The 26,996-nt window shown below is 51.7% G+C and overlaps 1 protein-coding gene across 24 annotated transcripts in view; it reads right to left on the bottom strand.

Moving 5' to 3' along the window:
- The window catches only part of TCF4 (transcription factor 4), a 120,195-nt gene extending 105,143 nt beyond the window's left edge, over positions 1-15,052 (bottom strand). For 7 of the 24 annotated variants that reach the window (XM_027668612.1, XM_027668615.1, XM_027668620.1 and 4 more), the window contains exons 1-4: positions 14,933-15,052; positions 11,874-11,995; positions 8,375-8,466; positions 6,690-6,762 (exon numbers count right to left, since the gene is read on the bottom strand). In XM_027668612.1, the coding sequence (XP_027524413.1) occupies positions 6,690-6,762; positions 8,375-8,466; positions 11,874-11,995; positions 14,933-14,985 (340 nt within the window). In that variant the 5' untranslated portion in view covers positions 14,986-15,052. The other 17 variants (XM_027668617.1, XM_027668619.1, XM_027668635.1 and 14 more) reach the window with 15 other exon arrangements.
- Positions 15,053-26,996: the final 11,944 nt, after the last annotated feature.

Raw genomic sequence — 26,996 nt, 5'->3', positions numbered from 1 at the left:
GACAGAGCAGGGGTCACACACACACATGACAGAGCAGGGGTCACACAGACACACATGACAGAGCAGGGGTCACACACATGACAGAGCAGGGGTCACACACACACATGACAGAGCAGGGGTCACACACATGACAGAGCAGGGGTCACACACACACATGACAGAGCAGGGGTCACACACATGACAGAGCAGGGGTCACACACACACACACATGACAGAGCAGGGGTCACACACATCTCCATGACAGAGCAGGGATCACACACACACACATATTCCAGAGCTGGTTAAAGGGCAGGAAGGGCCGGAGCCGCCAGGAAGGTGACAAGAAAACCTTTACAGTCGCCGAGTGCAGCCAAATTCCACAAGGGCCCACAGAAAACCCAGCAGCAGTTTCCAAACTGGATCCCCAGCAGCACAGACAACCACAGGGAGCAGCTCCTACAGGCCTCACTACTGGGAGCACAGAAAGGTGCAGTTAAGGAGCGACTGCCACGACAGTTCTCAGACCAACGGTGCTGTGACTGCCCCAAAATCCACCCAAACAACCCCAAGTTTCCATCCACCTGCTCGGTGGAGGTGCAGCTCAACTGCTCCTTGGCAGAAGGAATAAACCCTCCCAGCTCTCTCTTCCGGGCTTTTCCTAGTTCCTGCAGTTTGCTGGGAAAAGAAATTCCACAGCAGCGGTGGAAAAGATTAAAAAATTAATTAAGCATTTGGTCATTCCAACCCGAGAAGCACCAGGCAGGAACTTTTCCATGCAAACAGCTTAGTGATAAAAATTCAGCAGGTTGGTGTTACCAATCCAGGGATTTGGGTCCAAATTCCCAGGTTGGAAACCTTTGAGCGGCACAAGGGGTGGATTTTAGGGACATTGGACCTCCCGGATGCCCAAAAAGAAGTCGCCTCAGGCAGCCACTTTTCCAAAGAAATAAGAGCAAATTGAATTATTGCAGGGGCTGGGATGTGCTGGCGTCATCCCTCCTGGCTGCCGAGGAACTCTGTGGAGTGGCCACTGGCAGATGGCACATCCTCTTACATGTGTAATAATTTTACATGCTACGTCCTAGGAAACATTCCCAGGTTATTCCTGCTCTTTTCTCTGGTGTCCACTGCCCTGGAATCCAGGAAAACATTGGGAAAAGCACTTTAAACCATAACTGCTTCTTATGGAACAACTGCAGGGCTTTGTTGGCTGATGGGAGCTAAGTTAAATCCCAGCAGGATTTAAATCCCTGAAAACCACAGGCCACCCGGACTCTCCCCTTTTCCCGGGATTGCAGAGCTCCAGATTTCCAGCTACAACAAGTTTACCATGAGGAGTAAATGTTTGATCTGTAAAGCTTCCAAAACTACTTTGTTTATCAGAGCAGATGAAGGGGGGGGAAAGAGGGAAAGGAATCATTTGGAGCTCAAAGTAAAATTGTTTATAGGACAGCTTTTAGTGCTCCAGGATTCCAGGCATTTAAGGAAGATTCCAGCAATTAACAGCATAAACTTCCACGACTTAATTCCACTCTATATGTTCCTGTGGCTTAGTTGTTCCTCTATTATTTCAGTTATTCCTCATTACAACACTAATCAGGAAAGATATTTGTTAATCCCGTCCAAAAAACATCAAGCAGCTTCTCCACAACATTCCTGGGATCCCAAAACAGAGGCTTAAACCCTTTGACTTTCTAAGTAAAGGAAAATATCCAAGGCATTCCCAAATTCAGTTTAAATTACAGAGGGGGAGTGATAAAAAAATTAAATCCCATTATTTTTTGGCTACTGCAGAAATAAGTAGTGAAAGAGGAAAATTTGGGGTTATCTGTGCCTATTCCATGTTCCTTGGGAATTCGGGCCGTGGAAGCTGCGTTTGCCTCTGACAAAAATCCATATGAATTTGGGAGTGGCACGAGCACAAATCCAGTGGGAAGAAGCCAAATTGCACCTCATTTTTTCTCCCGAGCAGGCTTTGTGCTCCCACTTAAGTCCAAGCCAGGCCCAAGTTGCCTGGTTTAACGGTCCCACTTTGTTCCCAGATCCCTGATATCCACGGGATAACGTCAAGCAGCATCCCTGCTGCTGCTGGATTTGGGAAGGGCAGGCAGGGGTGTCCCCCCTGCAGGTGACATTCGGGTGGCTGCGGCCCCAGAGCAGATTCTGATTTATTACATCTATTGCAGACGAGGTAACGCGGGACGAGGCTGCCCAAAGCACCTCCAGCTCCCAGTCTCCGTTATCCACCGGGAATGGCCGGGTTGCTTTATCTCTTTCCTTACCAGTCAGGCCCTGGGCTCCCAGATTTCCATAGCCCAGGGACTGCAGGTGGCTGCAGCCCCGCAGTGGCCTTGGCAGCTACACTCAGTTTGCTCCTGCGAGTAAGAGCCGAGCCCCAGAGGAACCTCTGTGCTCTGCAAGTCAGCTCCAGGGGGGCTCAGGCCACTTCCCAACAGCACAGCCTGGGGCTCTGGCTACCCCCACGGAAGCGGTCGGGATAGGGCTGGAAGAGGAGGAGGATCCCGGGTAAACATAGCTGGAAGGATGGGAGGCAACAACATTCCTGCTCTCCTTAATCATAATTACGAAACCTCAGGGATGGAAAAGAGGGAAGGAGTCGCTTTTGTGGAGCCCCGGAGTTTTCAGCAGGGAGAACAAGAGGGATATGGCACAGGGAGCCGGGGTCGGGTCCGAGGGGCCCGAGGGTCCTGCAGCCCCCCAGAGACCTGGAATTCCAAGGAGGGAACGAGGAGCGACGGAGCCGAGCCAACACCCAAAGCCCATCATCGTTTTCCCTCTTTCCTGGCATATCCCACGGCAAACCTGGGCTCCCCGCCCTGGAATGGTGAGAGCTCTGGACCTGCCGCACCACTTCCTTGGTGCAGCACTATGGGCAAAAGGCTGAGAATTGCTCTTTGGGGGATTTTCCCCCTCTTTTTTATCTCTTGAATGGCTATTCTGCATCATAATCCCCTCCTTCCCAAATTCTCTCTGCTATGGGGTGTTTCTTCCCTAGCACACATTTCTGCTGGGAATACTGGGATCCACGGCGGCATCCCCAGGTGTGCCTCACCTGAGCAGCTCCAAAACATCCTCTGGATAAAGCCTCGATTTAATTCCATTTTTTTGGTGATCAACCACCAACAGCAAAATTCTGCGGCTTCCCCACACTCCAAAACCAGGTTGTGCTTAAAAACTCCCCACAATATTCGTCAGAATTTCCTCACAGAACATCCCAAATCAAAAAAAAAGTGGACTTTAACCCGAGCTGGATTTGTGATTCCCTCATTAAAGATGTATTAATTTGTTGCTCTAATGCAGGCCAAGCCCTAATCAAACTAATGGCAAAATGAAAAGCGAGGATTTAAATCCTTTAAACGGACTTTGCTTTATTGGGAGATGCAGAGATGGGAGATTTTTTCCCTTTTTTTCTGGGCCATGGGAATGGGCAATGAGAAAAATCCCGCTTTTCTCCGATTCTGCTGCCACCCACACGCTATTCAGAGACACTCAGAGTGGGCTATCCAGAGCAGATGCTCCCAAATGGAGGTAAAATTCCAGGCTTTAAATAGAAGGAGCAGAAATCGAAGGGAATCAGGAAGATGTGGGCCCTGATTAATGGATAAAAACCCGAATTAAACTGAATGTGACAGACCCAGGGAATTCTCAGGGGCAAAACTGCTCCCCGGTCCGTCACCCCTTTATTTTATGGGGCCTCACACTCAAAGTAGGATAAATTTGTGATGAATTTGCTGAGGAAGGGGTTGGAAACTCTTCCCAAAATTTTAGGTGATGTGGGCAAATTCATTTTCTTTTGGCCACCGTCCTAAAAAAAGGGAAAACAAAGCAGAAAAACTCAAAAGCCCCCCCCAGGTGCCCGCAATGAATGTGCATTGTTCAGTGGAAGGAGCAGCTCTTAAATCACTTCACAAACACGACCCAAGGCGGAGGGAACTCCGGGGGAGTTTGGCTCCCCGGTGCTCCCAGTCCCGGCTCTCCCGGTGCAGGTCAGAGGCTCCGGCCTCGGCGGAGCCCTGTGCCCAACACCTGCACACATCAAACACGCTGCTGGGCCTTCCCTGGGCTCACAAAAGCCTTTCATGTGAAAAATGCTCCCTGGGAATGTCAGGGCTGGAGCTCAGGTTACATTCCTTTCTCCCTGCAGCCCTCCCCGGGCTGGAACACGGGAAGAAGCCATGTTTGTGGAATTCGAGACTCAAAGGCAACAGGGCTTTACTTTCTTCCCCCCCCACCACGCTGCAAATCACAACAGAGCGTCGTGGATTAGCTGAGGGAAAAGCCCCTGGAATGATTCGGAGCAGGAATTATTCCCACACTTCCTCGAGTCCAGCTAGTTTCACTTCCCTGCCTGGCATTACTTTTGGAGGCTCTGTTTTTCCGTCTTTTTTCTCCCTATAAGGAGTTCCAGGTTAATGCAGAGCAATGATATCTGAGGTTCCTCGTCTCAATAAATGTATTCCTAAAGAGGAATATTAAAATCTGGCTCAAACTTCCCAGGGAGAACTTGCAGGAGGAAAAGCAGGATCCCTCCCGCTCCCCAAACGCGCTGTTCCCAAAGTGCATCATTAGAATAATAAACCACGTTTGCCATTATTGACGGAGCTGCCTTCGGTCCTGCCACGGAGCACAGAAACCCCTCTCGGAGCAGTTATCCCGGTGTTATCCGTGCAATCCCGATTTCCCAAGCCCTGGCTCATCCCATCCCTGCACGGGCTCCAGACAATAGCCATGCACCTCCATCCTCAGGCCACGCACCTCCCTGGCATCGCCCCCAGCTTTTTGGGAAGCACTGAGCACTTCCTGCAAAATTCCCTGTCGAATTACTGAGCAATAGCTATTCCAAGAGGAAAATTCCAGTTATTTTCCCTCGCAGAAGTCCCCTGCATTGCCATTGTGCAAACACCGGGCGCTTCCTCAAGCTTCTCCTTCCTCCTCCACCACCAGGCATCAATGTGGACAAGGAATTCTGCTGGAATTCTGTCCGTGGCACAGTTCAGGTGTTGTTTTAAGTGGTCTTTATCTCCCTAACCCTCACTTCCTGCAGCTCATTAAATCATCCTCCTTGGCTACAGGAGGTGTCAAAGTTCCTCGAATCCTTTCAGCTGTGGAGACAATAAAACACAATTTAATCACTCCCTGGTTTGTCCTCCTGATCCAAGAGACTCCAGAGCTGAGGCTTGGGATGGAATTATTAAATATAACTCTGGGGTCACCCAGCCCAAGTGGTGGCTGTGCACGGACCGGGCTCCGAGTGTGACAAATTGATTTGTCTGGCACAAACACTCCCCTGAAAACAAATAGAGTGGATATTCCATATCTGCCGAAATCGGCTCGGAAAATTACAGCGCAAAATGGCAAAAAATGGGATTAAAATCTACAGCTCGTGTTCGGAAAGTTGTTCAACCCCAACGGCAAAATTCTCCAAGTCGCTGCAAGCACAACATAACCAAGTTTGGGGAGATAAAACAAACCCACAGTGCTATTTCCAAAGGCTCCACAGAACAAAAGGCACAAAACGAGTGTTCAGGTGGCACCTGAGCTTAAAAAACATTCCACTGCAGACCAACTGCCAGTTAGGAATCCTGCTCTGGAAATCAAAAGCTGACTGATGACCCAGTGCATTAATGAAATGCTGGATAAAGAGAAGGGGTGCCTTGAATCGTGCAAAAGCTGGGAATATTGGGCATGAAACCCTTTGGAATGAGGTGGGTATCCAGGGGCAGTTTGCAGGGAAGCCGTGCCCGAATTCCCCCCTGGTTTGCCCAGGATCCGGGTACAAGCCGACGGGCCGGAGCATTGGCACGTGGAGCTGTAAACACTGCAGCTCCCTACCTGGGGCTGAGGCAGGAACACCAACTGCATCCCGGGGCAAGGAAATGGGCAATAAGGATCTCTGGGAGTTTGCCTTCTCATCTGTCAGGCACATAAAAGCCTCCCTATAAAACTGGAGTTGCCAGACAATTATTGTCCACACATGTTCCACCGCCAAGAGCTCCGAGATCGCTTTGTCATCCCACTCCCGATTTCAGGGAATGCTGCACTTGCCCGTCCAGCCCCACCACAGCCAAATAACAAACAAACAAATCCTGCTTCTGCAACGCTCTGATATTCACAAGCAAAATGCCCCAGCTCGAGAAAGTGACCGAAAGGGTTCCAATCACGAAAAATATTCCATCCTCTCTCATCCTAAACACTTCCTTTCCTGCCCTTTATCCTCAGATACTTGTGATTTCTATATTTAATTGCAGCAGCCTCCCATTCGGCTTCAATTCTGCTTCAGTTCTGACTCACCAAATTCATTTGCACGCGAGAGGTTTCAACTCTCATCCCTCCCAGACAAAGAGAGTCTTTGGAATTGGAAATAAAAAAAAATTCTCCGAGGCTCAAATTAAAAAACGAAAAAGATAAACCTACTTTCAAACCAGAACAATTTTCAACAGCAGTTACACAGAGAGGAAGTTCAGGGGTTTTTCAAAAATCAGGAATGTGTGGCAGTGCTCTAAAAACCTCCCAGGCTCGTGGAAATAATAAAAATCAGAATAATCATAACCGGTGCTTAGGAATAATTCCGCTCCAATCCGAACGGATCTGCTCCCCACGAGAGATTAAAGCACCACAACAAAGGTAAAGCCCACGGAGAAATAAATCACAGCATTTGCAGCACAGAGGGAACAAAAAACGGTACCTACTTGAGCCAGTGAAATGTCCACTTGCCAAGGAAGTTGGTCCATTTTTCCCACTGCTCACGGGAGGTGAAAACATCTAAAAAAAAAAACAAAGAGGCGTTACTAGTGGAAAACAAGCGATTCCCGAGTCCTCTGGCAGTCCAAAGTTCCTTCCACGGTCCTCAGGAGTTTCTCTTCCCCGAACCATCGTCCCCCAAACGAGTGCAGATTCCTGCCAGCCCCCACCAGCATGCCGCTTTCCTCAGGCTCGTTAGCTTCCCAAACAATCTGCCCTTCCCGAAGACTTCGAGCCATTCCAGTGCCCGACAGCTCTCCAGCCTGGGAATCGGGGCTGGCTCCGCTCTCCCCGCCGACAAAGGCGGAAAAAGTTGGGATTGGGTCGCAACCTTGGCCATCAACGTAGCAACGTCCACTTCCATCCCGCTCCAGGATTTGCCTGGCATGTGGGAACCCAAATAATAATAATGCAAAGTGCCACCTGCCCTAAATTCTCATGCCGTCTCTCCCACCGAGCAATTGGAAGCCAGGCTCACTCCTCGCCCCCTCTCCCTCCCTCTCTCGCGCTCCTCTCTCTCTCTCTTCCCAGCATTTATTCCGACCCTAATTGGTTTCTCCCTTCTCCGACGCGTCTGGTGGATAATACGCACCTTCCCTGAGTCAGAGCCTGCAAAAAGCCAGGGAACAAATGGGAAAAGTGCACCGACAAGCAGAGAGGGGGCTGCGGAGCTGCCGCGGGTTACGATTCCCGGCCAAACTTCCCGCAGCCATCCCTCGGAAGCCGAGGCTGGAGCGGCAGCACCAGCCTGGAGCACGCGGGGGAGAGCGGGGGGGGCCTCGCCGGGCTTTAGGAGCGGCCCCGCATCTCCCAGCGAAAGCTCTGCCCTAAAATAAATAACTAAGTGGATAGAGAGATATTCCTGACATATTGGGGGGAAGGGAGGGGATGGGGAGAGGAAGGAAGGGGCTGGAGGGGGAGGGGGAGCCTGACAAAACTAGACAAGTGCACGCGTCCGGCGGAACGTTCGGCCTCCAAACCAGCCCAGGGGGACAAAAACCTCTTTCTCCCCGCGAAAAGAACGCCCCAAACCCCTGCCCAGGGCCGCGCCGAGAAGGTCGGAGCAGCTTTAGCGCCAGCAGAAGCCAGAGGAGATTTCAGGGAAAACTTTAAACTGAGACAGTCGTGGATTTCCTTGCACTTTCCATGTGCCAAAAAACGAAACAAGGGAAGAACCGAAAGGAGAATATCAGCGACTCATTAGCAATTAATTAGTTCATGTGCCAACCATGCTCGCAAATCTAAAGCACGGTAAAAGTGCAATATTGGTATGGAGGAATGATGAGAAATGGTCAGTTTTCAGGGCGTTTCTTCTGGCAGGAATTATTTAAGCCATCCGAGACATGAAACCAAGCTGCTAACGCGCCTGCATCTCCCATCACACACAATCAGAAAGACTCCAAACACTCAGCTTGGATTTTTTCTTTTAAGCAAAAACAGATATTTACCGTGCTTCTAGCTGCTGATTAAAAATTGCCCAATGTACTTAGAGCACAGTTTGGGGTTGGTTTTGTCGCTTTAGGGTTTTTTTTTGGGGAGGAGGGTTGGATTTATTTTTTTTTTTGTTAACAGAGCAGCTAGAAGATTTGGGTTTTTTTAACAGCTGTTGCTAATTTCCACCGTTGTTTCTTACCGCACTGAAATCCAGTAAATCACTCAGTTCTTTGTCCGTCCCTAAGGCAGCCATTCGCTGTTGGTGATGCATTTTAGCAAAATCACACAAACCTAGAAACATGGAAATAACCGCAATCAGAAATCCCGAGCCTTGCAGGAAACACAGTCGGATTTTGCTTTTTTTCAAGGGGGGTCGGGGAGTGGGTGGTTGAGAAGAAGGAGGGAGGGAAAAAAAAGATGGAGGGGCAGCAAAAAAAACCAAAACAACAAAAACCAAAAAAATACAACAACAAGAGAAAAAAAAAAAAAGGCGCTATTGTATTTCCAAAGAGGCGAAACCCGGGAACATCCACTCTTAAACCCAAATCCAGAGGAGAAAAAAACAGGCAAAGCCTCGCTCCCGGAGCATCATTTATGCAACAGGAGGTTCAACGAGGAATGAATGAGGATCCCAGAGAAGAAACTACAGCCATCCGCTCCCAACTTTTTCCCTTCTCCTTCTTCCACGCAAAGGAGCGTTTGGAGGCAGAAACGGCAAAGAGCGAGAGGAGATTAAAAAAAAAGGCACGGCGAGATGCGAAGTGCAGGTTCCGGGGGCGGGGGGGGCAGCGGGGGACAATTAGCCCCGATTCCTAATTTGCGGAGAGGAGGGGGGGGATAAGGCCGACAACAAGCCGGGAGCGGCTGGGCCTGTGCGGAGGCAGCGCCCGGGGGGAGGGGAGCCGAGGGAAGGGAAGGAAGGGAAGAGGGAAGGGAAGGGGCACGGAGCCCAGCCCAGCCCCGCGGCCCCGACCCCGGCGAGCCCCGGCGCCGCCTCCGTACCCGCCGCCGCCGCTCATGGAGCTCCGAGAGCGGCTCCCGCCCGCTCCCGCCGCACTTTTCCAAGGATTCCACTTTGGATTCGCCCGGCTCGCGCACACACATGGCGAGCGCGTTTATACGGGGCCGCGGGCGCACGTGACGCGGGGACTTGGCCGGCAGGAACAAGGTTTTTCCCCCCTTTGGATCGCCCGCTCCCCGTTCGTATTCTTGGGTTTTTTATATTTCTCTCTCTAACCTTACTTTGTCGGGGCCGGTTTATTCCCGCCCTCCCGCTCGATCCCAGCCCCGAGCTTTCCCGTTTTCCCGGAGCATCGCTGCAAACTTTGCAAAGCAGCCGCTTGGATTTACGCGCAAGTTTTTGGGGACGCTGCCAGCAACCCCCCGCCCTTCCCCTTCCTGCTTCCCTCATCCCCTCTGCCACTTTTATTCCGTATTTTCCTCTCGCAGGCCCGACACCGCTAAAAAACAACTCCTTGGATTTCATTTTCCGGTAGGAAATAAAGCAGCGAGTGAGTCCCCGCGCTCGGCGTTTGCACCTTGGTGTATCTCTCACACGTGTAGTTACACCGTGTCTGTGCAATGTATACACAATGTATATCTATTTAAACAGCCCGGAACTTGCACTTTCTTTCTTTCTTTTTTTTTTTTTTTTTAAATAACACATCGGGATCGACAATTTCAATCAAAAAATAAAAATGAAAGCAAAAAAAATACACAGACAAGTTAGTCTAACAGCAAATCGGAACTTTACCTTAAATGGCCACAAATATGTTCACAATATTCCAAGGGGGGGGGAAAAAAGGAAAAAAAGAAAAGGAATCAAAAGAATCAAAATAAAAAGAGAGGAATCTTCTGCCAAAGTGCTTTATTGTCTCACACGTGTGTGACCCTCCGAAACCACCAAAAAGTAGGGAAAGTGTCAGTCCCGCTCCGGCTTATTCCACAGCTTTTACAGGCACCCTACACCTGGCTTTGTTGGGATTTGGGGGGCCATTAAAAAAATTATAAATTAAAAAATACATATAAAAATAATAATAAAAAAAAACAAGGAAAGAAAAAGAAAAAAGAAGGTCCGACAACTTTTGCCCTATTGTTTTTTACAGACACATGGTGAGGGGCTCGCGGCGCCGCGGCTCTCGGGGACTCGTCCTTCCTTTCGAAAAAAAAATTTAAAAAACCCCCAAACAAACAAATCCAAAAAAAAAAAAAAAGAAACCCACCCAGAAGCAGGGGGGGCGCGGGGCCGGCGGTTCCCAGAGTTGGTCCGAGTTTAGGGCAGCGCGGGGCGGGCGGTCCGGGTGAGCAGCGCGGCCTCCCCCGCTGAGCCGCGGCCGCTCGCAGCCCGCCCGGGCATCGCCGCAGCGCCCGCCGCTCACATCCGGGCAATGCCCGCGCCTTATAAACCCGCGCCGTGACGGGCAGCGGAGGAGGAGGAGGAGGAGGAGGGGAGGGCGGGAGGAAGCGGGCGGGACGGCGCGCCGGGGCTGCACAAGATGGAGGGACCCCGCCGCCCACCCAGCGGAGAGGGGCCGCTGCCCCCGGGCTGGGGCCGCGCTGTGCCCGGCAATGAGACGGGCTGCACCGACTCCATTACTGAGGGGCGGCTGCCTTGACTCCATTAATGATGGAGGTCTGCAATGGCCCCCGGAATGATGGGGGTCCGTACTGCCCACCCTAATGGGGGGGGGGCGCATTGTCCCCCATTAATGAGGGGGGTCCACGTTTCCCCCCATCATGAGATGGGTCCACATTGCCTCCCACCGTGGGGGAGGCCCACATTGCCCCCCATTATGACAGGGGTCCGCACTGCCCTGAGCCGTGAAGGAGGTTTGCATTGTTCCCCACCGTGAGGGGGTCTGCATTGCCCCCCATAATGAAGAGGATCCACACTGCCCCCCGGAATGAGGGGGGTTTGCATTGCCGCCATCACGAGGGAGGTCCCCACTGCCCCCAGTTGTGAGGGGGGTCCGCACTGCCCTCAGCAGATCCTGTGAGGGATTTCATGACCCCCCAAGCACTCAGCAGACCCTTTTAGGGGTTTCGTGCCCCTCAGCAGATCCTGTGAGAGGTTTTAGACCCCTCAGCCCTCGGCAGACCCTTTGAGGGGCTTCAGACCCCTCGCTCCTCCAGCCATGATCAGATGCCATTTTGTGTCCCACTCCATCCCTCAGCAGCCCCCGTGAGGGGTTTCAGACCCCTCAGACCCTCATCCCTCAGCAGACCCTTTTAGGGGTTTCACACCTCACCATTTCTCAGCAGACCCTTGAAGGGTTTCGTGCCTCTCAGCCTCCACACCCCTCAGCAGCCCCCGTGAGGGGTTTCCCACCATTTTGAGCCCTCAACCCCGTGAGGGGTTTCCTGCCCTTCAGACCCCCCAGCCCTCAGCAGACCCTGTCAAGGGTTTCAGACCCCTCATTCCCCTCAAACATCAGCAGACCCTCAAAGAGTTTTGTGCCCCTCAGACCCCCCAGCCCTCAGCAGACCCCGTCAGGGGTTTCAGACCCCCAACACACAGCAAATCCTTTTAGGGGTTTCAGACCCCTCAGCCCCCCAACCCAACCCTCAGCAGACCCTGTGAGGGGTTTCCCGCCCTTCGGACCCCCCGGCCCTCGCTGGGGCAGCACCCGGGAAGCTGAAATGCTCTGTGAACATTGGAAGTGGTGTCAAAAGTACAGGAACTGGCCAAAAAGTCTCACCTTGATATTCCGGAACTCCAAAAGGAATTTTTGCGCTGTCTGTAAACTGTAATACCAGGATGGCAAAGTACCAGACTCCAGTTTGCTCCAGTTTGGGGCTATGGTTGTGCCTGTTGTCATTCCTATAAAAAGACATCTAAATGGGGCTTTCCATAAATCCATGAACGAGTTGAGAGTGCACTTGTTCAGTGGATTTATGGATTTGCAGATACTCTTTGGAAATTTTACCAGACTCCCCATTCCCTCCAAAAAAGTGGGAAAATGAAGCCCAAAAAAATTCAGAATTTGGACGCAACCTCTATTATATTCCTTTGAGCTTCATGGGGTCAACATGAAGATGGTTTGGGTTGGAGGGGACCTTAAATTCACCCATCTCAGTGTGGCTTAACTAAGATAAGTTTCATCAAAAAATGCCTCCGATTTCCATGGAAAGATAATCTCAGAGGGAGGAAAATATTCTTCTGGACTTGTATGAATTCCGATTAAAATTTGGTTTGTTTTCTAATTCCCTAATGGAATGAGATGTTTGATTTCAATTAAAACGAAATGTCATCATTTGAGGATCTGCTAATGGGTATGGAATAACAGAGCCCATTAGGGAGAAAACAGTGGATTTGGGAAAAGGCCAAGAGGTGCAGGGGATGCAAAGAGATTTTCCATGTATTTTCAGTTTTTGGAAATGGGCAGATGTAGGTCAGTATGGAATTCCATAGGTTGTGATGACAGGAGCACAAAAACCACAATAAAGCAATTTCTTATCAAGATTTCAGCAGGAATCTTTCCTATTTCCTAAAGAACCAGCATCTGGAAATATGTTTTTCCCTGAAAACATTTATATACATATTTCATTAAATTATAGAGGGATGTTGTTTGGAGATGTGTCAAAGCAGATTAAACAGTGAAAAGCAATTAAAAAACACAATTATTGTTATTATTTCCCTACTGATTGGAATCTAGTTGGTGACTAAAGTACAGCCCAGAAAAGTTGTGGATTCCCATTCCAACCTGGCCTTGAACACTTCCAGGGATGGGGCAGCCACAGCTTCTCTGGGAATATCATCTGGAGGGAGTTTACGAGATTTAACAGTTTATTCACCCACACGGTATTATTTAAATTATTGAGTGGTCTTTGAAGTCCCTCCACTGATGGCAAAAAAAGGTGGTTGTTATTATAATACATTATTATTATATATTATTTGCCTTATTAGTATTTATTATTGATCCCAGACCCCCAGAATTTCACCAGACACCCTTGGTTTGAGCACTGTGCGCTGCCATCCCTCACTTGTACTTATAATGGAATTACAAGCTCCTGGAAAAAATACATGGGAATAAGAATAGGAAAGGGATGAAGAAGGGAATAATTGGGGGAATACATGGTGGTTGGATTAGTTTTTGTCCCAATTAGCTGCCTGAATTAGCTCCTTGACAAGGAACACAGAAGGAAGAATAAAGGGCTATCTGGGACAAGGACAGTTTTTAGGGAAGCTGCTGCTCTAAGTGTATTATGATTTAAATATAAAGAGCTGCAGGTTTCAGTTAAATGGATTTTGATTCTGCTTATTTTTCTAACAGTAGATTTGTTTCATTTCCATATTAATCTCCTTTTATTAAACCATAGACATTCTAACCCTTGCTTTATGGGAACAGCCTAGGACATAATCTAACCTTAAAAAAACCCCATGTACTTAATAAAGAGATTGAGGTTGGATTTAAATACTGTGAACTGGACACACAATTATATCATTTCCAGGTCTGGGAGAAGTTGTTTATTTGGGATGAACACGAGGAAGGAAATTTTACTCTAATTAATTTTCATGGCAAACCTGTTACAATGTTTTGGAGGGAAACAAATTCCTTGTGCCAGGGGAGGGTCAGGATGGACACCAGGAGGAATTTCCTGCTGGAAAGGGTGGTCAGGCCTTGGAAGGGGCTGCCCAGAGAGGTGGTGGATCCCTGGAGGTGTCCAAGGAACACCTGGTCGTGGCACTCAGTGCTCTGGGATCAGTCCCAGCTTGGACTCCGTGACCTTGGAGATCTCTTCCAACCTCAGTGATCCTGGGATTCTATAAATTTGGAAGTAGATCTTTCTTAATCCGCTCAGGAAGAGGAAAGATGTCATTGCATCAAGGGCCATCAGATTTTTGTGTCAGGCCCCCAGACTTTTCCTGTGCTTCCTGATTATTCCCTTTGTTATCGAATAAACCCCAACCGGAGCGATGTTTGTGCCAATATTTCTTATTCTTTGGGATAATCCACTGAGTGGGATGAAACCTGTGTTCCTGTGAATGTTTTAAGGATTAGAAATTCAGCCAGCACCGGGTTTCTAAAGCAGCTCTGCTGAACAAGAGGGAGGACACGAGCAGAGCTCCAAGTGTGGCTGCTGCTGAGAGGAGAAGCTGTGGCTGCCCCACCTGGGGAAGTGTCCCAGGCCAGGTTGGACAGGGCTTGGAGCAACCTGGGCTGGTGGAACTCTCCAGCAGAGCTCTGGCTGGAGCCTCCAGACACTCCAGTTGGAGCCTCAGAGACACAGACGTGTCTCTGCACTGTCTCTGGGCCACCTCCCACACATGAGACGGGAACATGGGCACTCATCTCCCTCTGCCTGGAGCTCCTTGGGAAGAGCTGCAAGTTGCCACCCCAGAAGCTCCTGACTGCGGTTTTCTGCCGCTCCTTGATATGCACTAACTGTGGATAAATAGTGAAGAATGGGTCCGAAGGGGTCCTGGAAGGGCAGGGAGTTCTCCCTAAGATATAACAACCTCCGTTTCCCAGCAGGAATTCCAGGGCCTGGCTCAGATACATTGGTTGTGTTGTCTGTAGAGAGGGAGCTTAAAAGGTTGAAAAGAAATGAGGGATTAAGGGGGAAAAAAAGCAGGAGAGGGAAAGAACACAAAGCCAAAGTACATCTGGTTGCTCCAAGTCCCATCCAACCTGGCCTTGGGCACTTCCAGGGATAAAGGAGCCGAGGAGCTGGCTGGTGGGGCTGGAGTCAGGGATTTACAGCAGCTCAGTATCCAACTCTATAATAAATGAGGATCATTTATAACTTAGCTCACCTGGAGCTTCCCTTTTGTCCTGCCCGTGCTCGGCCACAGGAGTGTTGCTTCATGTCTGCACTGAAGAAGGTGTAGCCAGGAGGTTCATAGGATGTGGCTTTCCAGGTCTAGTCTGAAGCTCTGGATGAAACAACTGATATTCCTAAACCTAATCCAAGCTAAGACACCTCCAGCTGGCACCTCCCAGCACCCAAAGTTCTTGCTCTCAGTCACCCACCCTGGGAAAGCCCCTCCCTGCTGAGTACACCCTGATCCTGCAGGAACACCTGCCACCAGCCAAGGTCCTTCCCAAATGTCACAGCTCCTGAAGCCAGGAATGGAGACAGCCTGGAAGGGCAGATGCCTGGAGCCCTGGGATGGGTGGGTGAAGTCTGGCTGGCTCAGGGGAAGGGGAATTCCAGTGCTGGGAAGGGGCTGCCTGTGAGATCACTCAGGCAAGCTGTGGCTGCCCCATCCCTGCAGTGTCCAAGGCCAGTAGGACTGGGCTCGCAGCAGCCTGGGCTAGCGGGAGGTGTCCCTGCCCGCGGCAGGGGGTGGGATAAGACGAGCCTAAAGGTCCCTCGCCACCCAACCCGCTGTGGGATTCGGGGTTTCACTTCCTCGCCGGGATGCGCGAGGAGGGCGAGGGGCCGGGGCAGGAGGAGGAGGGAGAGCAGGAGGCGGGCTGGGCAGAGCGCTGCTGCTCCCGGGAGTAACTCCCGGCCGTGTGCCGAGGGAGGGAGTTTGTCTCGGCCCGGCAGCCCAAAGAGCCGCGCTCGGCTCTGCCAAGCACCTGTGAAAGAATGCAGCTGCAGGCCTGGGAAAACAATGGGAAAACAATGGGAGCTGTGACAGCCCATTAATATCGAGCGGCCCCAGAGCGGGGAAGGCACCGAGACACAGTTCCACCGGAGCACACGGCGGCATTCCCGAGGTGTGCCAGGGAGCACTAACCGGGACTGGGGGGTGTGCACACCACGTCAGCTGAGGGGTTACTGGCTCTGCCAGACAGCAAAACAAACGGAACACGAGGATCGATTCCTTCGGCGTTTCCTTGCCTTACTTTTTATTCCATATCCATTTAATGTGTTGGGATTTTTCCTTGTTTTCTGTGTTTTGTAGTTTGCTCTGGCTATTTTTTTTTCTGGAGAGGCAGGAGTTTGGAAAGTGCAGGCGGCATTTCCAACTGTGATCCGCACAGATGGGAGCGAGGGAACATTCTCCAGGCAAAAATTGTTCTCAGAGACATTTGGATCTGAAAGGATCTGTCTCCGTACGAGGTGGAACATCCTGATTCTCGACAAGAGGGGGCTCAGGCAGGCACATCACAGAGGAGGGAGCCACGGGCATGAGGAGGAGATGGATGCAGCTTGGATCGTAGAACCACAGTCATGGAATGGGTTGGGTTGGAAGGGACCTTAAATCCCATCTCATTCCACCCCCTGCCATGGGCAGGGACACCTCCCACGAGCCCAGTGGGTCCAACCCAAAGGATGCCCATTCTCCCACGCCTAAAGCACCACCATGCATGGGAAGAGCTGCCCCATGGACAAACATTCCGAGTGGAGCCGCCGAGGTGCTTTGCTGGTGTTGTGCCCTCAGCCCTCGGCCACTGTTAATGGGTTTGGGGTCTGTCGGTGCCACGGCACGTGATGGAGAGTCCCTGTCACTGCCAGCAGCAGTTACAAATTACAGGGGGGGGCAGGCATGGGCCAGTGAAATCCAAAACAATTTGCCTGGCATAGATTAGCAGCTCCTGAAGAGATCCCACATTAATCTGGGAAAGATTTCCACGAGGTCGAGGGTGTGAGGTCAGCGAGAGTGTTAAATTTTCCGAGCCCATAATGTCTCCCCATAACCCCGAAGGAAAAGGGGGCCTCATCCAGCTCAGTTTTCCTGCTCATGGGTCCCTGTTGCTGCACTGTCAGGAGCTCAGCTTATGGAATTTGGAAGCACAGGATACACAGAGGAAGATCCAGAGTGTCTGTGGAGCCCTAGAAAAACTGGTGGCATCGGTCAAAGGCAGCTCTCATGGCTGAGGAGTGGCCAGCTCTCCGTTCATCACATCTTTCCCTTCCGTATCCATGTTCCTTTTGTTCCTCCCAACCTTAAATTTCTGTGGTTTTCTCTCCCTCCCCTCCTGGAATGGCTTTGCAAATGCTCAGCCTTAAGTAATAGTCAGTAAAGGCAAATTACCTTAAATCAAGGCAGGGTTATCTAATTTAGAGAATAGGAAATAGAGAGAAAATCAAAGTAAATGAAAAGCAAACGGAATAATTCATCTCCAACCCACAGGCTGGCTCAACAGGACAAGGCTTTGCCTTGTGCTCGGCTGAGCAGCCACACAGCACAAGTTACAGGCCCCTGATCCCAAACCAACAACCTCCTGGGGCCCTGCACTCCTAAATCCTAAAGCACATGGGATCATTCCTGGGCAGTTCTGCTTTCATCATCAACACCTCCAGCTGAGCCTCTCTGTGCTCAGCTTCCTTCTGCCTTGGCTGGGGCACACTCACTTCCCTGGACTGTTTGTAAGTGCCAGCTCACACCTTCCTACCACATCTAGACAAGATAGTCCATGGAATTCCAGACTGGATTGAGTTGGGAGGGATCTTAAAGCTCATCCCATTCTGATCAGTCACCTTCCACTAGACCAGGTTATTCCAGCCTTGGCTTGGACACTTCCAGGGATCCAGGGGCAGTCACAGCTTCTGGGCAACCTGTGCCAGGGCCTCACTTCCCTTGCAGCCAGGAATTCCTTCCCAATATCCCACGTACCCCTCCTGAGTTCCCCCCTTTAGCTCTCCCCAGCCCTTTATTAACATGCAGTACGGCGCCGTCCCCCGTGGAATGAATCCCATTACAGGATCCTGCAGAAGGCTTTCCAACTTCCTTCCGATTCACGCAGGGTGCTTCAGAGGAATCCTGGGGATACAGGGGAGGTCTTTGGCAATTGCACAGCACCTTTTTTTCAGGCAACTTCACTGAAGATGCCCTTGTTAGATGAAAGACTCCTCAGAAGCTGATTACCCCCTCTGGTTGGGATCCTCATTGTTCTCCAGACAGAGGAACTGCTCCAATATCTTTTATTTAAAAAGCTGTCACCTTAGTTTATTATGGAATCATGGAATGGTTTGGTGGGAAGGGATCTTGAAGATCATCTTGTTCCAACTCCTCGCCATGGGCAGGGACACCTGCCACTGGCCCAGGTTGCTCCAAGCCCTGTCTACCCCAGCTTTGGATGCTTCCAGAGATGGGGAATCCTCTGAGACAAGGGAGTTTTAGATTGGCACCAGAGAACGTGGACTGGAAGCTCCCCCTGCCTTCCTGCAGGATGGATCCATGTGGGAATTCAGGAGAGCATTCCCATCAGTGGGGCTGCAGTTCTCACCTGCTGCTGAGCTGCCTCTGCGGGGCTCCAAGAGCTTTCCCTGGGATTTTGAGTAGGAAATGAGGAAAGGCATCACTGTGACCACGTGGGGCCAAGGGATCCACTCCAGGATGGTGTTTCCTGAGCCTCATTCCTGGTTAAATGCTCCAGGCCAGGCTTGGAGCAACCTGGGCTAGTGGAAGGTATCCCTGTCCATGGCAGGAGGTGGAACTGGATGAGTTTTAAGGTCTCTCCCAATCCAAATCATTCTGGGATTCATTCCAGGATTCCATAACCCTCTCTGCACCAAACCCCACAGCCAAGACCTTTGGTGTTTCACACCGACCCCAATCCCAAAGCTTTTGCTCCTGTTTCCATCCCAGTGATTCCCAAGCCGCACTTTGTGCCTGCTGCTCAAATGGGGACATTCCCAGGTTACCCTCTCCATGGATGGGAGGCACTGACCTCCATCCCTGAGCTCACAAAGGGGGAGCACAGCCCAGCTCCTCAGCAGCCGGAATGGTCCCATCCAGGTTTGGTTCCCCTTCCCCCTTCCTAAAGAATTCCCAGCGATTCCTGTGCCATGAACACTGGCAATCAGAACCCCTCAGGGCTGGCAGCACAGTTTGGGCAAACGAGGCATCTCCTGGGGAGGCTTCGTTCCGCTGTGGGAATTCGGGAGGCTGAGCACCAGCAGGTCACATCTCGCTTCCAGTGGATCCAGAGTCATTTTCCCGTGGAGTCTGGGAGGAGTAGGATTGGATTTGCACTTGGTGTTTAAAACAAACAAACCTATATATTAAATTAGCCTGCGGAATGCGCAGGGAAGTAAAACCCACACCGTTAAATTACAGATGAAGGGGGAAGAGTCCAAATTCTCCCAAATGTTCTCGTTTTCCTGGTTGTTTCCCCCCCTAACGACCGTGGTTCTATTTTGCCATGGTTTAATAATACAGCAGAGGTTAAATGAAACATGAAAAGGGGCTGTACATTAAAATTGAGATAACTCTTCCTCCAGTGAAGTGGAACCCAGCAGATGTAGCTGCACACTGTAATTGCTGCCTGTTTCCTGTCACTCTGATTAAGTTGCATTGTCCCTGCTCCAAGTGTAGGAATCAGTGGCTTCCCATAGGGCACAGCATGGGACAACTGGCTCCGGCAGGCAAATGGCTCTGCGCACCTCCTGCCCGTCCTGGAATGGTGTAGGCACACAATAGACAGGGATGGCTCCTGGAATCCATAGGCTCTGCAGAGGGGGTCCCATGGGACAGGCACTGAGGGCGAGGGCCGGGGCCTGGGAACACTCAGATCCCTGGTCCAGAGGCCAAATCCACATGGTTCCTGCCTGCTGTGCTAACTCTGCATCTTGAGGGTTACTCTGCACCTTCTAGTGCTGCTCTTCTCCTCCTCCCAAAGCCACAGAATCACGGAATCATGGAATGGTTTGTGTTGGAAGGGAGCTCCGGGACCATCCAGTTCCATCCCTCTGCAGGGACACCTTCCACTAGACAGATTGCTCCAACCTGGCCTTGGACACTTCCAGGGGTGGGGAGTCCACAGCCTCTCCGGGCTGAAAGTCCCACTCTGCTCACAGTTATCCATGTGTTTTGGTAACAAACCCCTCCTTATGGGATTAAACTTCCGATGGTAAAACCCAGGAGCTGTCTGGGAACGCAGGGCTGCATTCCCAGCTGGAGATCACTGGAGCCAGTGCGGTGTCTGTGACTTACAGCAGCTCTTGGACTTGCCTGAGAGGTCCAGAAAGGGCTCTTTCCATGTGAGTCCATTGAGAAGGAATGGGTTTGGAGCAGCCTGGGCTATGGAAGGTGTCCCTGCCCATGGCAGGGAGTGGAAGGGGATGATCCTTAAAATCCCTCCCAACCCAAACTGTTCTGGCATTCCACGATTCTATAAAATCCCATTTTGGCTCCTTAATCCTCAGCTGGATCTGGGACCTTGCTTTCTAAAAATGGAAATTAATATTAAAGCTCATTCCTTAACACATGTTTATTTTCTAATTTATAGAATGCACCTATTACAGCCTCCAGACACATGTGCTTGATTATAATGATTATCATATGTATTTTCTAAGGCATCATCACCATAATATCAAATGTCATTAGAGAAATTAGGGAAGAGCAGCAGCATTCCTTCCAGGGAAAAGCCAGTTTCCTCTTTTCCCAGTACAGCAGTGAAATCCCAGAAAACTCAGCTGATTTTCTGCCACTTTTGTTTTAGGTTGACACAAAACAACCTGATCCCTGGGGGAAAGTGCAACGTGCACCTGAAGCCAAGCCCTGTGTGAAAATTCCATGTAAAAAGGCCCGGAGCTGTGCAGGGAAGCTCCAAAATCTGGGCTGTCCACTGAGTCCTGTTTTCCCCCTGCTCCCCCCTGCCAGGGCAGGAACCCACAGCTCATCCCAGGATGAGGGAAACACAGGGACCACGAGATCCTGAGCTCAGGGTTAGGGTGACAAACCCCGCCTTGAATCCTGGCTGCTGCTCCTAGGGGCATTTTCTTTCCCCTAATATAAGTATTTCCCAAGGGAAATTCTAATTTCTGGAGCAAAATCCCACTTCAAGACTTGGAAGGAAGAAAGCGAGGTGCCAGGGGATCTGCTGGATGCTCTGTGTGTCTTCCCAGGGTGGCAGACACGGATCTGGATTGTTTCAGGAGAGCCAGGGGGTTTTTTAATTTCAATATTTACTTATTTAAGCTCCAGCAGAGGAGGGAAACAGCTGTGGATGACACGGATATCCCACCATTCCAGACTGGATGGTCTGTCTGGAACACACGTGCTGGATTTCAAGTCTGTGTGTGTCCAGGAGCAGGAAGAGGGGGAGCTGCTCTGGGGGGACCCTCCAGGTCCTTCCAGGGAAGGGGCCAGGAAGAGCTGGGGACGGAAGGGATGGAATGACCCCTGGGAGTGGGGCATGGGAAGGTACAGTTGGCCGTGCCAGTGCCCTCAGTGCCCAACATCTCCTATTTTTGGTCCTAATTAATTAAAAACGAGCATTGCCTGTTTTGCTCTACCTGATTTAGCATCACTTTCCCAAACCTCGAGGTTTTCCACCCAGCCTCCCGCAGTCCCCAGGGATGGGAGGCCCTGGTTTTGGCCACACTCAGTGGAAGAGCCCCTTAAATCCCGTGCCACGGGGGTGAAGCAGCAGGGAGCACAGAGCCGCCTTTGGATTGCTGACTCCGACTAAATCCTGGGGTTTTTTCCTTCCTCTGCGTCATTTATGTGATTATTTTTGTGCTTCGTGTGCTCAAAAATCCCTGGGGAATGGGGAAAGAAAAAAATCTCCTTTTTTATCATTTTTGCTTTGCAAGTCACTTTGTAAGGGAGCACTTTGGTGTCTTCAGAGGGATTGAAACCCACCTGTTCCCTCTGAGGAAAGACGGGAGCGGCCTTTGGATTCAGGAGCTCTCAGTGAGACTAAACCTGTTGGTCCCACACCTGGGAAGGGGGTTTTGAGCAGGATTTTCAGCCTCAAAGCAAAGGTTTATTTTGCTGGTAGAACCAGGGGCCGGAGAAGGGAGCGTTCCTCCCACTCTGGCAGGGATTCCGGAGTGCTCCCTGCATCCCAGTCATGCCAGCAGCACTCCAGGGAAGGACTTACCTTGGAAAACGAGGAGCAAACCGGGGAAATGGACCGGCGGGGCTGCACGTCCTGCCTGCTCCCACCTGGGAGGACGTCTAAGGTCACTTGGATAATCTAATCCCGCCCAGGATGATATCTGGCTCCGGCAGGAACTCTTGGAAGGGTTTGAACAACATCCATCTTCATTACACCCCACCCTCGTGTCTGTATGATTGATTCCTGCTAAATTCGGTTTAATTGCTCAGAAGGTCTCAGGGAATGACATTTGGAGGGAGCCAAGCGGGATGTCTGAGCTCCCCCTGCTGCTCCGCCGCACGCACCACCCGCGCCCGCCCCGCGCCCCGGGAGCCGCTTCCTCGGGGCCCGGCCGAGCCCGGCTCGGGGCTAGCGCGGGCCACCGGGAGCATCCCGAGGCCCAGACCCCACGGGATCAACCCTTCAGCTCACCTGGCCGGGGCTGGCTGCGAAGGGCTGTGTCCGGCGGTGGAACTGGTGCCCCGGTGGCGGATCCATCGGCCATCCCGGTGCTTCGGAGCTCCTGTGGATGCAGCCAGGGCAGGACGAGGTCTCACGTCACCCAGCTCCCAGGTCACGGCCGCGGCTTCCCCTCCTCAGGAATGTGTTCACCTCTCCCTGCGGACAAACTTCAGCACGTCAGGGCAGATCCTCAGGGAATTAATCCTGGAATCCCAGAACAGTTTGGGTTGGAAGGGACCTTAAAATTCATCCAGTTCCAGCCCCTGCCGTGGGCAGGGACACCTTCCACTACCCCAGGTTGCTCCAACCTGGCCTTGGACACTCCCAGGGATGGGGCAGCCACAGCTTCTCTGGACACCCAGGGCCTCCCCACCCTCCCGGCCAGGAATTCCTGGTGGAAAGTACTCTGAAACATCCATGCAACACCCACTAAGCACCTCTCTGTCCTTTGGGAATACTGCCTGAGGAGTTTCTCAGTCTGTGCCACCCTCAGCCTGTTTTTTGGCTGTGGAGAGGAGCTGATGATCCGACATTTCTGACTGCTCCGTGCAGGAGCTCAGGCAGCCTCAGCCCAGCTTTTTGGAGGTGTAAGTAGGACAACCCAGGGAGGCCTGGCCTGGCACCACTGCAGCCATGGAAATGATTGGAAAACACCGTGAGGAGAAAGAGAGAAGGGTCTGGGAGAAGGAGGACAGGACCTTGTGAGGGTTTGTTCCCTTTGGCTTCAGGGTGACGGAGGCGAGGGCAAAGGGGGAAAGAAATACACATTTGTGCCTCAAAGATCACTAAATGGAGAGAAACCCCCCGGGGCAAATCCCAGCATGAACTCCTAGTCCTTTGCACCCCCAGCCCGAGGATCCGGAGTGTGGCCGCGGGCACCGCACGAAGATCTCCATTTGCAAACAGAGTTTTAATTATTCGCGAAAGCCGTCAATTGTTCACCAGATAATGCCACGGATTGGTCCTCCCAGTGTGAAGTGCAACCGTCCAGAACCCCCACAGTATTATAAATAGGCTTCGGAGCCGGGATTGATTGATGTTTGGCAGAAAATCTATTCCTCGGAGCATGTGTATTCCTTCTGTTCACCAGCTCCATACAAATATACTCGGGCTGATTTTTTATTCAAATCTCCAATTTATGTCGGGTTTAAACTGTTAAATATTTAAAGCCTTTTTCATCTTCCCCCCCATCCCTGTTTCCCGTCTGAGGTAACCAAACCTCGCGCCGAACGCAAACGAGGCGCAGAGATTTAGCACGTTCCTGGGGGGGAGAGAAAAGGTTTATTAATTATAGTGAGACTCAAATAATATGCTTCCTTGACACTAATGTTCCATCAGTTCCAAGCACAGGGATCCTGTGGGATAGCTTTAAAGCCTTTCTCAGGATCCAGCTTACGGCGTTTACGGCTCCAGAGAAGGAGGAATTTAATGAATGGCACTCGGAGTTTGAACAGAGGGTCGGGGATATCGAGGTGTAAAAACTACAGCCATGAGGAGCTGTTCCAGGGCAGTCCCTGGGACTCCACGAGGAAACATCAAATGGAGAGCAGTCTGATGTGCTTTCTCAAGAATCTCCACCAATATCCAGGGCTCCTTCGGCCTCGTTCCACTCTGACAGCCAACACCTCCCAGGAGTCGTGTCTGCTGGCAAACCTCCCTCCCCAAGTCTTATTGAAGTTTTCACTTATCAAGTCAATACTCTGGAAGAACTCTATTCTGGAATTTTTGTGACACCAGGGCTTTGATTCCACGCAGCCCTTGTTCTCCCTGTGCATTTCCCTCCCCTCACCCTCGTGGCTGTGATGAATTCATTTATTCCCGGATTCGGGAGAGCCGCAGTTGGGAGGCGAGGCCCCATTATGTCTTACTGATTATTGTGTGGTGTACTAAAATCTGGAGATGCAGGTGAGTTCATGGATGTCTCCACAGAATTACGGAATCACTAAGGTTGGAAAAGCCCTCCCAGTCCAAGCTGGACTGATCCCAGCCCAGAGCACTGAGTGCCACGTCCAGGCATTCCTTGGACACCTCCAGGGTGAGGTCCTCAAACCACGGATTTTGGAGCTTTTGGTATGGAAGCACACATTGATTTGGGCTGGAAGGGATTTTTAAGGATCACCTCATTCCCACCCCCTGCCACAGCCAGGGACACCTCCCACTACCCCAGGTTGCTGCAGCCTGGTCTTGGACACTTCCAGGGATGGGGCAACCACAGCTTCTCTGGGCAACCTGCGCCAGGGCCTCCCCACCCTCCCAGCCAGGAATTCCCTCCCAACATCCCATCTAAACCAGTGGGAAGCCATTCCCTGTGTCCTGTCCCTCCAGGCCCTTGTGAAAATAACAGAATTCCAACTTTTTGTTCCTTAAACTTACTGAAATATGATCTCTAAAGCAGAACTGCCAATCTGGGTCAAGCTCCTGGGAACTCCTGAGGGTAGGGGCTGTATTTTTGGCACAGGAGATCCCATTAAGATCCCAAAGCCCATCTCTCCTGCAGGATTCTTAACTGGGATTGAAATGAGTCAGAGTAAGGTTCACAGAACAACTCTTACACGGCAGAGAACAAAGCAGGAGCCCATTTACCAAGGCAGCAATTGCCTCGGCGGAGCATCCGAATCCCTGGGCTGCCGTTCCCAGCACTGATGGTGAATGAAACTAATGATGGGAGCATCTCCAAGGAGCCGGGCTGGCAAGTGGGAACGGGCTTTTCCAAACACTCAGCATTAACCTAACTCTGCTCCACTGAAGTAAAACCCCCCTTGACTTTGGTGGGAGCAGACCGGCCGCATCCCGGCAGGAAGAGCCCAGATTCCCTGCGAGCCTCCTCCCAAGAGCAGCCCCCGGAGCAGCAGCGTGTGCATATATCCCAAAAACCAGGGATGTTTGGGATGTTCCTGCCTTATCCAATAATTTGGGGATGTGACAGTGGCACTTCAAGGATATGTAGGATTCAGGATAACTGACTTTTCCCAAGCACACAGATCTAAATCCCATTCCAACCCTCTCCATCCCTGGAAGTGTTCAAGGCCAGGTTGGTTGGGACTTGGAGCAACCTGGGATAGTGGCACAGGATTTCAATGAGACGATCTTTAAGGTCCTTTCCAACCCAAACCATTCCCTGACTCCATGATTTTCCAAAGGCACGATGCCCCTGGGAGCAGGCTGGAGGACTTGCCCTGGCTGAAGTTTCCCCCGGGTCTGGGGGGTCAGGCCAGCCCGTGGAGTTCACCTTGTGTGAGAGGCACCACCACTGCCCCCTCCCTTCCTCGTTCCCGGTTTTCCCTGTTCCCAGTGCCCGTGTGACACCGATCCCCGGGCCCGGGGAGCTCTGCAGCGCGTCGGTGCCTCCCGGAACACGGGATAACCTGGCTGGTGGCCGGCCCTGTCTGGAGCTCCAAAGGGAGACAGGACTTTCCCTGGGAGCCACAGGCAAGGGAAGCAGATTTGCCGGTCTGGTACTTTCCTCTCGGAAGATGCGCTCTAATGCCTATTTTGGGAAGCAGATCGGAGCGGCTCCGCTCACATCCCTGCCTGCCAGGCACCACCTTGCCTCTAGCGCACTCAGAGCCTGCGTTCCCCACCCGGGAATCTCATCCAACTTCAGCGCTCGGCTTCAGATTCCCGGGGCTGGGCTTTGGCTGCTTCCTCCTCCTGCCGTTCTATCCTTAGCAGGATTCACAGGCTTTCAGCTCCCTCACACTTCCCGCTCCCCAATCCTGGCGCCGCCGCCAACGACGGAGCGGCTCCGAGCTCGGGGTCTCTCACTTGTGCTCAGGCTCTCGCTGGGCCACGGCCAAGTAGGTGAAAGACTGGGGAAGGGGGAAGGGGAGAGCCGGGACCGCTCTCAGATGTTGCAGGCTGGAGCTAAACCCGCCTCGGGATCCATCACGAGTGTTTGGGGCGTGTTCCTGGGATGTTCAGAAGGGTTTGGTCAGGAGGTGTCAGCTCCTGCCCTGGGGACTCTGAACACCCAGGCATGGTGTCCCTGCTAGCACTGTTCCCTGCTCCCTGGGAATTCTCCCAGATACAGACGCTCTTGAGCACATTCCCTGTGTGTTCCAGGGCTGGCTCATCGCTCCAGCTTGGCTGATTCCATGAGCCACAAGCTGCTCCTCTGTCAGTGTCTCCTGCTTTGTCTCTATTTGTACCCAAGGGTGTCTGTGGAGGTTGTATCAACTTTCCTGAGGGAAACAGCTCCTCCTCAGATAAAGGCTCCCAGTGTGGCTGTTCCTCCACCTGTTTCCCACAGGGATCGAGGGGGGAATCATCACCCAAGGTATCTTGTTTCCCAGGGAAGTTGTGGCTGCCCCATCCCCAAGGCTGGGTTGGAGCAACCTGGGCTGTGGAAGCTGTCCCTGCCCATGGAATAGGACGATCCTCAAGGTCCCTTCCAGCCCAAACCATTCTGAGCAGCTCAGCCCGGCTGCCGGACTCCTCTCTGATTCCAGGCACCAGGAATCCCAGCTGGAGAAGCAGCAGAGGACACTGTCAGCTGTCACAAGTGCCACCATGGTTCCTGACGTCCCCAAAGGCCAAGGAAAGCTTCCTGGGATTTGGCAGAGCCGGCATTCCTCCCCTCAGCTCCGTCACACAGTTATTTGCTGCCTCTCTAACTTCCACACATCCCTGTTC

Source organism: Corapipo altera, unplaced genomic scaffold (assembly GCF_003945725.1).
Source record: "Corapipo altera isolate COAL_440 unplaced genomic scaffold, ASM394572v1 205, whole genome shotgun sequence".
Classification (NCBI taxonomy): Eukaryota; Metazoa; Chordata; class Aves; order Passeriformes; family Pipridae; genus Corapipo; species Corapipo altera.
Note: the sequence above shows the minus strand (reverse complement) of the source record. Positions and strands in the feature narration are given on the sequence as shown.